The sequence below is a fragment of the Solanum stenotomum genome, chromosome 2 (assembly GCF_019186545.1).
Source record: "Solanum stenotomum isolate F172 chromosome 2, ASM1918654v1, whole genome shotgun sequence".
Lineage (NCBI taxonomy): Eukaryota > Viridiplantae > Streptophyta > Magnoliopsida > Solanales > Solanaceae > Solanum > Solanum stenotomum.
Window position 1 is genome coordinate 59,940,292 of NC_064283.1, and position 16,041 is coordinate 59,956,332.

The following is a 16,041-nucleotide window of genomic DNA, read 5'->3' on the forward strand; positions in this document are numbered from 1 at the left end:
CAACTAATTCAGCATTGTTAATGTCATATGCATTCCATACTCAATGGCGGATCTAGGATTTTAATGTTGTGGGTGCTCGAGTCAAAAATATAAAAAAGACATGTTAAAAATGAGATTCGAACTCGGGTTCAGCAACACAAAAAAAGCCTTAAGCACCCACCCAAGAGCCAATGGACCAGTTAGATCATTGGATGCTCTATGTTAGTTTTATACAAATACCTCTTAATATATATATATATATATATATATCTTGAGACGAGGTTAATGGATGCTCGAGCACCCGAAGGACACCATGTAAATGAAAATATTTGCTGTCTAATTAATAAGGAAAGAGCAAAAGAACACTAACAACAACGAAATAATGTGGTAATTAAAACATAATAGACGACAGACGGTAACACACACCTTCATCAGTATCTCTCTCCTTTCAACAAAGTGAAATTCGTGAATTTGATTGTGTTTATGTCAAGAACCTTACATATCTATGCTTGTTAAGTGCATCAACAACATTGACAAATGAAACTTAAAAGACAATTTATAATTCTCTTTTGAAGTTTGTGAATCAGCTCAATTCAGCTGTTCATTAGTTCTTATTATGTGGATACTATTTGCCAATATGTTTTCGATACATTTCCAAATGCAAAAACTTGAACTCCTATTGAAATTCAAGAAAGCATAGTCTTAAACAAGCTTCACTTACATTGATTGATTGCCACTACTAGAGAAGGACCTCTTCAAACAAATTGGCACTTTTTGCAACGAACGACCAAAGGAAGAACACTTCATCGCTTCATATAACCTCGAATTTCTGTTTCCTCTCTTTGCAGCTGCATCAGAATTTTCAGCCTTCGCTGAGGCTTCAGCAAGTTGATCTTTCGAATTAGAACACCCTTCACCGCTATAATCCAAAGTCATTTGACTCATAGCACGACGAACCACTATAACAGCTGATGGATCCATTGAAACTGACCTCATTTCTGTATGCATTACGTTGTTTCCTTTAGCTCGATGCTCAGCTAAATCACTACATAATCCCTTTGGCTTTTCATCAACAACTTTCTCCAAAAATCCCACAATTTCCCCTTCTTCATTTGACAAGGCAACAATATTTCCCCCCTCATCCAATTCTTGACTTTCCATTTCACTCGCCATACGTTCATTCTCCACATCATCTCCACTAGAACTATCCACATCAGTTGAAGAAACTTCCACATTATTTATCCCTAATGCAGCATTTAAATCAGACACAATAGGAGCACGACAAACCGGGCAATTCATATGTGAACTTAACCAAGTATCAATACAAGTCACATGAAAAGCATGACTACATTTAGGCAACAACCTAAGACTCTCATCTTCTTCAAATTCACTCAAACAAACAGAACAATCAATCCCATCAATCAAAGAATCAATCTTTATATACTTAAACTCGGGTATCGACTCAATTACAGATCGTGGTAGTCCAACTGTATGTATATACCAAATTGGATGATCCATATCTGACTCATCAACAAAACCATCATCATTTCCACTCAAATTATCACCACTTCTCCTCATATTCATGTTGTACTTCTTAAGAGTAATCATATAACAAATGAACACAAACATTGCCCCAAGAACACAAAGCAAAATAACAAAAAAATAAGGCATAGGATGATTTTCACTTCTAATAGGACTAGAAGGAGGAGGAAAAAATTGACTTATCCTACATTCTTTAGGACAGCTTTCTGGTGAACAATTCAAACAAATAGCCATTCCATCTTTAATTACAACTACCATCTTCCTATTATACCAAGCCATCAAAAATGAAAATCAGTTCACTGAAACTAAACTACCTTAAAAAAAATTCAAGAAAAATAACCCCTTTTTGAAAATTTCCAAGAAAATCTTTCAAGAAAAATAACTCCTTCTAGAAAATTTTCAAGAAAATATTTCAAGAAACCAAGAAAAGTAACCCCTTTTGGAATTATTTTAAAAAAAAAACAGAGACAACAACAGAGGAAGAAAAAAATGAGTAGAGTGAAACTAAAAGTACCTTAAAAAAACAGAAATTCAAGAAAATATATCAAGAAATCAAGAAAATTATAACCCCTTTTTGTAATTTTCTCAGTTAAGCTACATATGAGCTGTTTAAAGTAAGACAAATTTTTGGGTCTGTTAGTGTTTGTTAGGTTTTTTAATTTTTAAGAGAAGAATTTGCAAGAGATTTAAAAGATTTGTGGTGGATTTGTGAGAGTCAAGAAATGTTTCCCGTACTATGTTGCGTTAAAAATGATGTCGTGGAGGTTTACATCACGTAATTAAAGGATTAAGGAGACTAATTGACTATTATTGTTACTATGGATAAAACTATATTTAAAAAAAATTATTAGGATTTTTGTTTATATCTGATTGGTGACACTCCGTTTGGATGATTATTTCGTATTGTATTGTACTATAATTTTTAATGAATACAATGTTTGAGTAGATTATATTGTTATTCGTTATTATATAATGTTACATATCAATAACTTGAACGATAAAGCTATAAGCTAAATAGGTTATGAGGGTAAACCTACTAAAAAAAAGATAGGACAAAGAATAAAATAACGACCGTTACACAAAATAAGATTTTTCAGTTATATTACGATAAATTTAAATAATATGATACTATACAATTTAAGTAGCAATCAGAATAAAAATTGTAATTAAACTAACATTCTAATAGTTACAATACATGAATAACGATCATCCAAACAAGGTGTTAGAGTAAGATTTTAAACAGATATGAGAAATGATATTTAAGTGAATGTTAAAAAAAAAAAAAAAGATATTTAAGTGAATGTTAATAAGGTATTGTAACTCGTTAAGCAAGTTAGTTAGTAGAATTAAATTAATTAATCAGTGACATATTAGGTATTAGTGGCAAGGGGTGAATCTAGCTACAAGTGTGAATTTGATAGCGTTCAATAATTTTGTACTCAATTTTTATATTTGTGTTAAGAAATTTATCGTAGATCCATTTAAAAATCACAAGATCTTGAACTCATAATTTTAAGATCTTAGATCCGTCTTGATGGGTAATTTAAAACTGGTCTTTCTTTTTGTTGTTGATTAAGTCGTTATTTTGGTTTGTTCTCAAGGTATATATTATATCTTTTTATATTTCAAAATAATTTAATTTTAAAATTTTCATTCAACACCTAACACTGTACAAATATCAAGATAGGTTTAAGATTAGACATTTCGAATAAAAGAATCAGAACTCGCTGATAGGAAAGACGAAGAAAAAAAAGCAATGGCAAGAGCTCTACATATTGAGACTTTCCTTCTTGGTTTGGGAGGTAAGTTATGTAAGCGTATAACTCTTCTTAAATTATATTTGATCACGAATTATCAAAGAATCAATTAGTATTATGCATGTGCCAGATCTTTTATTTTATTTTACTTTCGTATCAAATTAAACTCCGTTAGATAAATTAAAATGAAAAGTGTTAATGACTAAACTCAAGAAGATGCTTATCATAAAATTTACTTTTAGACTAATAAATTTCACATTGAAACGAGAAGGAAATTAGTTAGGGGTAATATAAGAACATTATTGAGGCTTCTTTTAAGTTATAAAAATTCGAGTATTCAAAGTTTTGAGACTCAAATGCTTAAAGATGAATTAAAGAGTTAAAATTATATCAAATAATATCTTAACCGTTGAATCAGGTTATCAGAAGCATGGACCATGCTGCATGGCCAACATGACTATTCAATCAACAAAAAAACTGGAAAAAATGTCATTCACAGTATCTCTTAGTTTACACTTGGCCTTTGGTCCATCACAAATAATAATACCTACTAAAGGGTAGGTCAACTAAATGTAGAAACTAGTGTTTATTTGGTGAAATTGAGCTTGTAAAATGATCTTTATTTAAACACATTCTCCAACAATTTATTTGTTCAATATAAACTTTACATGTTCCTTTAAAAATAATACTAATTGATATGAGTATTTTATTATAATATCTATATTAATTAATATGTATTAGGTCTTGAAGAATACATATATTAAATAAAACATGATTGATTTTTTTTGATATGTTAAAAAAGACAAGTAAAAATGAAAATCTATTTTTAGAATAGCTGACAAATAAAAATGAACATAGAAAATATATGGGGAGATTTTGTCTTTTAGTCTCTTTTCAAAATTTATGTGACACACTTTCTTTTTTAGTTTGTCTAAAAAAGAATGTTATATTTCTATAATTAAAATTATTTAAGTTTAATATCTCTTTTTTTTTTTTACACTTAATAAGATAATTTGTAGACTTGTAGTTAAGGCTTATTTTGAATCTTATATTTTAAATATTTTTTTTTTAAAAAAATATGTCTAATCAAATGAAGTCACATGAATTAAGAATGACGGAATAATAATTTGGCTTTTATTGGAAGGGTGGTAGTAGGCGGTGTGGTGTGTAGTGTTGGACTGTGCATTGGTAGGGCCAATTATTCAATCTTTAAAGAAATTCAAACTTATTTTGTTAATTTTAATTTTAGCTTTTCATACAATGAAAGGGAAAAGGAATGTGACATAGAAGGTCCAATTAACATTTTAAAAGTCAATTATTTGACCTTCATATACTTGATTCTTTTGTGTGGTTCTAAGAGTAATATAAAATAAAACGAGATTTAGGGTGTATTTGGCATGGAGGAAAATATTTTCAAATGTTTTTTTTATATTTAATTGATTAAAATTTTAAAAAAATATTTTCTAGAGGAAATAAATTTCTTAAAAACAAGAAAAATAACAACGAAAAGGAAAAACAAGTTTCACAAGTGACATTTCATTTTAATTGTGTCCTCCACATCCTGCAACACACCTTTATCTTCAGCTTCACCCCCTATAGCTGAGTAGCTCCCATCCCCGTCTTCAAAAAAACATATATTTATCTTCGTACTGAACACACCTTAGGTGGTGCGTCTTCCCAAAAACAATATTTGTTTTCGTACGAAACACACCTTAGGTAGTGCACATTTTCAGTATCTACATGTCAAATTCCTATAATGGACTATGATGACTTTCCAGTCAAAGATATATATATATATATAAAAGAATGCTTTTAAAAATAGACTATTGGCCCTACCTGCACCGACTACTGTGATCACCATTCAATGAATTAATGCCAAAATATTAAAAGAAAACAAATTCTTTCTACTATAGAATATAAATATATGCTTTAAAATAACAATTGTTGAAGAATGTATTCTGCAGTAGCCCATTTCGTCACTTAAAAAAACTAGTTATTAGTTGACCTATTATTTGTGATAGACCAAAGGCCAAGTGTATATATAGGGAAATACCATTTTTAAGTTTTGGAAATAAACTAAAAAAGAAAAGAAAAAAGGTGTGGTGTGGGATGGGGTGAATGATTAGGATAGCAATATTTGTGGTTATGAACTTCTTAGTCCTTTTAAAAAAGTTTTTATTAGAATTAAACTTGTCACGTCATTAATTCTTCGAAAAATACAAAATCTGAGGAAAATGACCATGGAAGTGAACTAGGTAAAGTACGATGAAATTTCGAAAAACAAAAGAAGTAGATGACTTCGATAGCCAATTACTACGAGTTGAGTGATCATTCAAGCAATCAACTCTAAAAGAACAATCAAAGTAGGCAACTAGCTTATCAATGAAAGAAAGTTAAAAAGAGTTGAGTTATGAACACATAATTACATAAGTGTCTATACAAACATACTTATAGGGGGAATATTTAGATGGCTTACTTATTGTATATACTGCATTCATTTGTTTAGATATATTCAAAGCTCCAGAAATATATACACAAGCAGAATATTTACAGAGTTTTAGTTCTTTGTACCTCACATAATGGCCTGGTGAAGAGACCTCAAATGGTTATAGCAGTCGTCGCTGCTGCTGAAGAATACCAAACAAACCCAGCAAACATGTTTTCCGCACTTGCACTCGATATGATTGCAGCCATCTACCTTCTCTATCGTGAATCCGCAAACAGGACATTTCTTCACATTCTCTTTCCCCTTGGCCCATTCCTCTAGAGAGAAATCCGGGTTGTCCTTGAACTCCTTGTACTTCTCGCATGAGATGTAGGGGTGATACTCCAGGTGGCAACTCGTACATGTCTCCACATAGCATGCACCACAGACAAAAGGTGCACCAACTTCTCCTGATTCAGTAACATGATAAACTGAAGGGCAGTCAGGGGAGGGGCAAAACCGGTAGAGACCCCCACTTGCTGCTACAAATGCCCCTAAAGAAGCCCTGAAAAGTTCCTCCAACTTATCACTCGACAACAGAGACCTCAAATCAGAAACCAGAATATGTGCCCCACAACCTTTATGCATACAGCATAGCGGGAAACCTTCCCGGCTTCTGATTGCAGACTCGCACTGCTCCAGCAAGCACGACCGACAGAAGGTGTGGATACAACCTTCAAGTCTGTAAGCATCCTCCAGTTCACACAAGCAAATGGGGCAGTCAGTCTCATCGTCCATCATTCTACTTGGAAGACCACTTTGAGCAATTTCGGAAATTATCTCCTCAACTTTTTGCTTCATGTCTTTGGTACCTTTGACAGAGATGCAATGGCGCTTGGTGTTCAGAGAGAATTCTGCATCGGGAACCTTTAGTTTGAGACCACTAAGATCTGGTCCAAAACTCTGAACAACTCTTTTCATCAGGTCAAGAGGCAAAAGTCCTCCACGAAGATGCACTTCAAGTTGCTTGCTTTCATGTAGTGCCAGAAGGGAGTTAACAAACTTCCGCTCAGCCATCTCAATCTTGTCGGAGGAACCAAAGATTCTCACAGAAAGGCTATGCCTGTCAAAAAGAATATAGGTTCCTGGTTCCTGCTGAACCATCTTCATGATATTATTCCCTTCCCTAGAAAATAGAAGTTGAACAACAGTTAGAGAAATTCCCACATGATCCACAATCTTGCCTTTCATCAGTTGCTCCAATGGCCTTCTCAGTTCTGCCACAATCTTTGTAGCACTTGCAGATATTTTTACCCTATAAGAACCATTCTCATTTCTCTCCAGTTTGCACTCCACACCTGCAAAACAATCCCAAAGTCTTCTCAGCAGTCAAGTACCACCTGATCAACTTGTCTCCGAAAATTTTGTACTGTTAAAAGATTATTAAAAAAATTGTTTTAATAAACCTTGTTCTAATTATATCCTATATATTTCTGCATCACCAGAATGTAACAGGACAGAAATGTAGAGAGGGTAATCCGTAGAATGCAAGAATGTTTTTTTCCAATAACCATTTAGAATTTGACCAGACAAAAGGTTATTTACAAGGCAAGTAATCATCAGATCAACATCGAATCTGGGAGATAATTTCATCTGTTCTAGGAAATAAGGAAACAAAAAAGTGACAGCAGCAATTTGGATCAGTGAAAGTAATGAGGTACACCAACTCTGTCACCTAAATTAAATACCATATAAGCCACTGCTCAATAGTTTATTTCCCACTTCGCCATGCCTTTTTAAAGAAGCAATTCAGCAAAGATGATCATTAATTAAATTAAAATTTTCAAAACAAAAGATACACAAAAAAGAAATATAATATAGAGAAGTTAAGATACCATTTCTTCGCTGGAGGCATGGGAGTAAAGAATCCAGCTGGTTCCTAATAACATGGTAAACAGGTGCAGGACAGGAAACAGAGCTGTGGAACTGTTGCTGACATCTTATCTTCTGCCAGGGAAGACATCCAGATAAAACCTTGCCATCAATATGCCCCAAAGCCTTAGCTGCTTCAAGATGAAAACTTCCATCAAACATGATAGATGCTCGCATGTAAGTGTCCTTTGGTTCTGGTTGGAAGACCTGAACACGAATAGACTGGACATTTTTAGGCATGAAGGGGGAGATTTCTCTCCTAAGTGCTTCTTCACAAGCTGCAACTGGAGGATTTTCCACAGCACTTCCTCTCACAAAGAAAAAATCTAGAATTTTCCCATCTGTTACTCCACTCAAAACCTCGAGTACCTCTGTCTCAGAATGATCGGTATTAAGTCCTGATATTACTATGCTGTCAGAGTACTTATTGCTTGGCTTTGAACGGATGGTGTTTCCACCTATCATTACGACAGAGAAATCTTTTACCATAAAACCAACATCATTTGGCTCACATTTTACAATAGCTACACCGTTACAGCATCTACGAGGCCAATTTACTCTAGTTCTGAGGACAGAGGAGAACTGCTTTTGATCATTACAAAATACACTCCTTGAAGGAACAACTTTTAGAAAGCCACCACTACATTCTACCTGATTCAACAACATAGATTGTTTAGCAGCATCAGGGGAAAGAAATGTTACCCTTCCCCATCGGTTCTCCTCATTGTCGTGGCCAGTACCTGAGGACTTGTGCACTGCACAAATATCACCTGATGTGTTTCTCTCCAAAAACATCAGCAGTTCCTTATCATCAACTGCTTTTGTATTTGAATGAAATATGTCAACAGCCAAGATTCTCTTCTTAAGCTCCAAATGTTTAACAATTGCACCAGCTCCAAAGAGGGCAACTGAGGCTGATGCAGCCGATCCAGCACTGAATAGGCATTTCTCCAAGCATTCATTCTGCAACAACTTGCTTTCATACTCTAGTGCATCATTCACTTGACCCAAAACACTCTCCATGTCACTGGATGAAGCATATAACAGAACCTCATTCTTACCAACATTAACTTGAATGCCAATCCTTTCATCCATATATTTAGTTCTAATGCGTGAAACAAGGTTATTGACACTACTGTTAGATTTTCCACAGAATCTTTTCAATAGCATGCTCCCAAAACCTGTCAAAACTTTTTTTTCCAGCTTTTGGGCATCCATCTCCAGAAAATTAAACAACGGGGAAGGACTAAGAGCAGAAAGAGAACTAAACTCAAATGCAGTAACACAGACCAGATACTGATTAGCTGCAGAAAGGATTTCACCAAACACAACCCAGGTTGGTCGTCGATCAAAATTTAACAGCGAACAGGACGGATGTAGTTGGAGGTACTTTTCACTGACTGCAACCTCATAACCTAGTTGATCATATCCAGAATACATAGCAACATTCTCTGCAAGTGAAGAAAGTATTATTCTTTTCAAAGTTTCATCATGCTCGGTATGCATCTGAGGATCCCAACGCCAGTAGCTTGCAACAATGATATTAAGTTCGCTCTTAAGGCAAGCTTCCAGTTCTTGCACAGTCTCCTGGCATCTTCTCATGGATTTGGCATTGATGCTATTATCCCAACACCAGGCATTCTTTCCTTCCTTAGGCACAGCCTCCCATTCCTTGTAAACAGAAAGTAAAGTGAAGAGATCACCATTTGGATGGCAAAATTGCACCTTCAAGCAATCGGATTTTAGCTTGTCTCCTTCAGAACCAACCCTACAAAAGATGCTGCTGGAACTAGCCATAACAGCAGCAAGAACAACACCTTCTCTACTCAAATATTGATTAAAACAACTGAGGATCAATTTGCCTAACCGAGGTTCAATACCCAACTTAATTATTTTGTGCCCTTCTATAGTTAACTCATAAGCATCATCTTTTTTCCAAACAGCTCCTAACTGTACCAGATTTCTGGTGGCCATCTCAATAGCTTTAGGGCTAGGTGCGTCAACAAAATCAAAATTGTGCACATTCTTGATGCCCAAGGCAAGAATCCTCAGCACTGCAACACCAAGATGAACCTTGCGAATTTCAGGTTCCTGATGATGAGACATACCTTCAAAATCACTTTCTGAGTACAGTCGATAACATCTTCCTGGTCCAGTTCTCCCAGCACGGCCAGCCCGCTGCTTAGCTGAGCTCTGGCTGACATTGCATATCCTGAGAATACTCATGCAAGTGCCAGGCTCAAACCTGCTTTCTTTGACCATGCCAGAATCAACAACATATTTAACCCCTGGAATTGTCAATGATGTCTCAGCAACATTTGTAGTGAATATTACCTTTCTCTTTCCCGGATAGCTGAGAAAAACTCTATGCTGCTCTTCATAGGATAGTTTGCCATGTAAAGGTAAAGAAATAGCTGACAATGTTTGAAACTTCTCACAAGCCCACTCAACTTCAATCTGAGAAGTCAAGAAAGCAAGAATTGTTCCCTCGCCCTCGGTTTCATGGATTTCAGTCACCATCTTGACAACATCATACACATAGGAGGAGATTGGGCCAACACCAAGACATCCAGTGGATTCACAGGGAACATATTCAATATCAACCGGAAAAGTTCTACCAGCCACGTGGAATGTTCCGCAGCCAAAGAAGTAATCCGCAAGCTGGGCTGCATCAGCTGTGGCAGACATAATAACAAGCCTCAGATCAAGCCTCTGAAGGAGAAGATTCTTTATCAATGCTAAAAGTAGATCAGTGTCTAGGCTTCTTTCATGTGCCTCATCAACTATGATACATGAAATCTTGGACAAAGTCTTATCGACCATATAGTGCTGTAGAAGGCAATGATCCGTCATAAATACTACTTTTGAATCAAACTTATGACCAGATGAATATGACGGATAGCAGATGATCGAGGTATCTTCGTAACACCCTTCACTTTCCTGTTTCACCCTTTGTGCCAAAGAATTTGCAGCAAGTTTCCGAGGTTGAGTGCAAACTATAGACCCATTACCATTTACCCCACAATCAGCAAGGAATTGAACCAATTGCGTACTTTTTCCTGATCCAGTTTCGCCAATTAAGACAGTCACCTAAAGGATACAACCATCTAGGTTATAATAGTAAATATAAAAGAAAAATAAAGAAAGAAGCTCAAACAATTTAACATAAATGACTGGTAAATAATTAATATTACACAAGTATGCTAGGAGCAATTGAAAGATCTTCGGAAATAAGGCATTCAACAGTCTAAAATATCCCTCTTCACAAGGTCAATATCAATAAGGCATTGTGAAATTAAATGTTAGACTGGACAACAAGAATGAAGAGGGGAATAAAGAAAAATAAATACTTCTTCAGAACCCGCAAACAGCAAACAACAACGATTCAACACAATTTAATAAATTTTCTTACTGAGTAATATAACTACTTCACCTAATGTTCCAACCAAAATACTACAAAATCAACAATATCTTCATTTCAAATGGTAGCTCAAAATTTCCTATCAAAAAAATCGCCAGAAAAAAGTTTAAGATAATTATTACTCCCTCCAGTCCATATTAAGTGGTGCTTTTAGCTTGGACACACCCCTTAAGAAATTTACACACTCCTAAAAAGTAAAAAGCATTTTTACTAACTTACCCTTAATTAAATAGTACCTATTCAAGACAGTTCCTTGGTAACATAAAAATTCACTTATCTAAACAGGGGTAAATTTGAAAGAAAACAATTCACTTATCTAAACAGGGGTAGATTTGAAAGGAAACAATTCATATCTTCTTGATAATGTGAAACACTACTTGTTTTGGACCAAAATGAAAAGGTAAAAGAACCACTTAATATGTCCCTGAGGGAGTACTATTAGAGACCTCCCCTCACCTCAGGTTTCTCTTTATAACACTGACCTCCTTCATGGTTTACAATATTACACTTAGCTAATTTATTTAGATTTTTATTGTAACAATTCCTCTAATTTATTATTATGAATATTAAGAAATTAAATTTGACTAATTTACCCTTACTAGTATATTTTAAATTTAGTAGATGTTTTTAGAATTAAATAACTAAATGAATTGGCAATTCGGCTGTCTCCTTACTCTAGGAACAATGTTGCCTTCCACATTTTTCTTCTGGTGGAAACAGTGGAAAGAAAAACTTTTATAATGATGATGAAAGATCTAATGTTACTGAGAACAGAATTCCTTGGATTTGTTGGGTTCAGTTGTTCGCACAAAAAATTATCTGGATTGGAACTACAAAAGCATATACTGATAATATAGCCATTATGGTACCTAGTTGGAACTTACCCGTTGACGGTTATATAGGGCAACCAATGCCGATATCTGTTACCACTGAATATAATAGCTTTTAAGTAAAATAAAAGGCTGCTGCTTCGGTTAGGGCTACCCCTTCTCACTGCTAACCTTTTCATCATTTCATGTGCATAAAGTTGTAATATCCACCTTGATAGTTGGAATTCTTCTCATATAGTAATGGCCTCTTCACAAAAATCAATTACTGGAGAGAAACCAACAAGAATGGGACATTCTGCATCTATGAATCCTCAGGCTTTTTCTTTGCAGAGTAATGGAGAGGACACGCCCTCACACAAGGTATAGCTGCTCTAAGGCATCCTCTATGTCACAAGTTTGTGTATTCTCGTAAATGCAAGGGGACGGGGAAGGGAGGGGACCGTTTGGTTGGTTTGCGTACACATTTGCTCTCCCCGTACCCGGAAAAAATATAAAATCCGACCTGGTGCATGCACCAGCTATGACCCTGTTTGGATGGGCTTATAACTTATGGCTTATAAGTCAAAAGCCATAAGTTAGGATTTCTAACTTATGACTTTCGACTTATTATTGTTATTTTGCCTTAAAAACAAGTGTTTAAGAACACTTTTATATTTCAACCGAACACTACAAAACTGCTTAAAAGCACCTAAAATAAGCCAATCCAAACAGGCTCTATGTTAATTTACCATAGTTAATGGAACAGTTTAAGGATAAAAGTGAGGTAAGAACGCAGATAAACCAACCATGGTTAACTGATAAAACTTATGCACAAAACACATGTCATGCACTTATTACTTTGGCTAATGAACTACGGTGCAAGCAAGTATTCCTGCTCCTACTATTCAACACAGTGATAGCGAGAAGATTTTTAAGTTTTATACATATTCAACAGGGTAATAATGGATCTACGTACACCAACAATGTAAAGTTTTTTTTTTACACCATCAATGATTAAACTGCAAGTTAGTTATCATTTTTAACTTGGTTGCCAACTAATGCTTATAAGGAGATTTACATGTAATCACCAACAAGTGACCTGATTGTCTAAACTCTAATGAGATTAAAAACGTGAATAGATTGAGCACCTGTTGATAATGTATTTGCCTCAGTATCTGCTGCCGGAAAGCGAAAATTGGCAAGCCATCATCAAGCCTGCGACACTCCCTCATCATCAAACAATGAATTTTACTCCAATCAAACACTGTCCCAATCATAAACACCCTTGAACCACCCTCCTCCTCCTCTAAACTCGTCTCCTCCAACTGTTGAATAATACATTCAATTCCTCTTTTAAACTCCTCTATCCTCTTCCTTATCAAATCACTCTCCTTCTCAAGACCTTCCCTTTTCTTCAGAAACTCATTACACACCCTCAAATTATTCCTATTCTTCAGTAATCTCGACAATTCACAAATTTCATCGCGCAACAATTCCAATTTCTTCTCCCACTTTTGTAACAATTCACCCTCTACTAACAACCCTTTCAACTCCTCCAAAAATACCATTTTTACCCTAGCTTTTAATTCATCCTCATCAGATGGAACCTCAACGTTTCGTTTAACCCATGGGGTAAACGAATGACTGCCTGAAAGCCTCATTCTCCATAATTTCACAATCACTTCAAGCGTTTCGCTCCATTGATCATAAATCAGTGACCCAGAAAGGAACCCTTTGCTAAAAACAAACGAACTTCGAGGGGCAAACGGTAATTTCTCAATTAAATCATCTAATGCGTACCGGTTGATTCTCCGGTTACCGGAACGAAGCTGGATTACGAAATTCGGCGACTTGTGCGAATGTCCTGGCGGTCGATCAAGCTCGTAACTCGAAGAATAATAACCCGGACGACATGGCCGGTTATTTGACTGACGATAGCTGTGCTCGTGATACATCGCTGGAGCCGGGAACCGGCGATTGCAGGAGGAAGAATCATGCATTTTACTGTAGAAGGGTTTACAGAGTAGAGTCAGTGGAAAAAGTTTCTAGAAAAAAAAAAGTAAGCATGAAAAAAGAAAATGGTGAGAAGCCCAATGAGCTCCTTATTTCAAATTAGTCGAATTTTAATATAGATATTATATAATCAATGTAGGAAAATAATAAATATACATTTAGAACTCTAGATGTGATGTATCCACATTAAAAAAAAAATGACGTATTTATATTGTCATTAATACAAAGCATGATTACTCTTGATTGAAACTGGATAGAGGAACCTAGACAGATAAAAAATTGGAAGCAAGAAGGGACATGGACGATAAAATTGGCGAAAAGCAAGGAGCAAAGGTTGATATCTTAAAAGTTTTTATTCGCAACCTCAATATACCATATTTAGGTGAAGCATAACGATAGAAGATTTCAAAATATCCAGAGAGCTAGTAAAAATATAATAAAAGAGATTGTTATTTAGTTACACATAAGAGGGAACCATCAAGCAAAATGGAAGAGCATATTAAGTCATTTGAGTAGTTATCTTACCTAGATAATTTTCTAATCTAGCCTATATAAAAAAAGGTAAACCTTGAGGACTAGTTCTGGAGTTTAAAGAACTAGCAGTTTTGTAATTACACACTTGACTGAATGAAAATATTACTTTTCGATCAAAAATAAATAATATCATGTAACCTTTAAAAAATTACCTTATCCACTTTTTTTTATCTTTTCAGGCCCGACTTAATTGAAAAAATCGATGTTCATGTGATAATGAACTTGAATACTTCTTATTAAAAAAGTATTCATATGACAATTTGCATTCATAACAAATAATTTTGTTATTTGTTATTTGTTACTTTGCCTTATCATTGACAATTGCAATGCACGTATTAGACCTCTTGAATGAGTTTGCTTATAGACCCAACTTAAATCAGGATAAGATGTTTAGATGGTCACAAGTAAAAGTTAAGGTGTTCAACTATTAGTGAAATCAAAGTTTTATCTAAATAAAAAAAAATAAAAAAAATACGGATAAAAATAAGATTTCATGCAGTCAAAAATGACTTTGAGATACATAATTTGTACATCAGATACTTGTGCTTAAGAGGCATATTGTAATTAAATTAAGGTGTCCAGATGATCACCAGATAAATTTAAGTATCAAACGGATAGTTAAGACAAAATTTACCAAAAATAAAATATGAGGAGGTTAAAAAAAAATCAACTAAATATTAGGTTTTGCCATGGGCACACTTGTATATATAACTGATAAAAATGATGTAAACGTTAGTTCTTGCTTAGATAAAGTCGTGAATATAGGAAATCTTCGCCTATGGCTCTTTTTAGAGATCATACAAAAACAGTTATATTTGAATTTGGTTAAATGTATTATATTTTGGAATTAAAACACAATCATATTATATTTTTTATATTTTATATTAAAAGTAGGAATGTTTTATGTTCAAAGTTGAATTACGAAAATGTCCTTTATTAATATTATTAATTCAAAAATGCCTTTTACCAACTTATAAAATTATTTTTAATTCAAAAATGCCTTTTACCAACTTTTAAAATTATCTTTAATTCAAAACTGCCTTCTACCAACTTATAAAATTAAAGCAATAATTATGATTAAACTACACTTGATAATGATTAGATGTTACAATTTACCATTTTCCATTTCTCAATGAGCTTTAATTGTTAATCCAAAATACCCTTTTTAAAAGTTGAATAACAAAATTATCCTTTATTTAAAGAACGGAAAAGGGTCAAAATTACTCCCGAACTATATGAAATAGACCATTTATACCCTTCGTTACATTTTGGGATCAAATATGCCCCTGCTGTTATCCTAAGAGACCACAAATACCCTCAAGAGTTAACACCCCAAATTTTTGTTGACGTGGCAAGCCACGTGAGACTAATCCTTCCACCTAAGTGTTGCCAACTAGGATTCACTACAAAAGAACTAGACCTTTAGCGGCAACAACAGTCGCCACAAAAGCCCAGAAAATCGTCACTAAAAGTTTTTAACATTAAATTCTAATTTTGTGTTTTTTTCTTCATTGTTTTTAAAAAACCAAATATGATATCGATTAAGTAGGAGTTTGAAGACACTATATGTTTTATTTTTATGTCATATGTAAATGTATAAAATGTACAATGATGCATTATATATATATA

General features: G+C 34.4%; 2 protein-coding genes across 2 annotated transcripts; both read right to left on the reverse strand.

Annotated features, from left to right (window-relative positions):
• Positions 1–542: 542 nt before the first annotated feature.
• On the reverse strand, positions 543–1,850 carry LOC125856915 (RING-H2 finger protein ATL54-like). The gene has a single exon (XM_049536576.1). The coding sequence runs from the start codon at positions 1,798–1,800 to the stop codon at positions 697–699; it is 1,104 nt and encodes a 367-aa protein (XP_049392533.1). The 5' UTR covers positions 1,801–1,850; the 3' UTR covers positions 543–696.
• A 3,793-nt stretch (positions 1,851–5,643) lies between these two features.
• Positions 5,644–13,900, reverse strand: LOC125856890 (ATP-dependent RNA helicase DEAH12, chloroplastic-like). The gene is made up of 3 exons (XM_049536543.1): positions 13,014–13,900; positions 7,599–10,725; positions 5,644–7,061 (listed from the first exon to the last, which is right to left on the reverse strand). The coding sequence occupies exons 1-3, from the start codon at positions 13,863–13,865 to the stop codon at positions 5,851–5,853; spliced, it is 5,190 nt and encodes a 1,729-aa protein (XP_049392500.1). The 5' UTR covers positions 13,866–13,900; the 3' UTR covers positions 5,644–5,850.
• Positions 13,901–16,041: the final 2,141 nt, after the last annotated feature.

Coding starts and splice junctions, on each gene's coding strand:
- LOC125856915 (XM_049536576.1), bottom strand. CDS start 1,800: ATGGCTTGGTATAATAGGAAGATGGTAGTTGTAATTAAAGATGGAATG.
- LOC125856890 (XM_049536543.1), bottom strand. CDS start 13,865: ATGCATGATTCTTCCTCCTGCAATCGCCGGTTCCCGGCTCCAGCGATG. Junction 10,726..13,013: donor GGCAAATACATTATCAACAG/GTGCTCAATCTA, acceptor TGTATCCTTTAG/GTGACTGTCTTAATTGGCGA. Junction 7,062..7,598: donor ATGCCTCCAGCGAAGAAATG/GTATCTTAACTT, acceptor ATTGTTTTGCAG/GTGTGGAGTGCAAACTGGAG.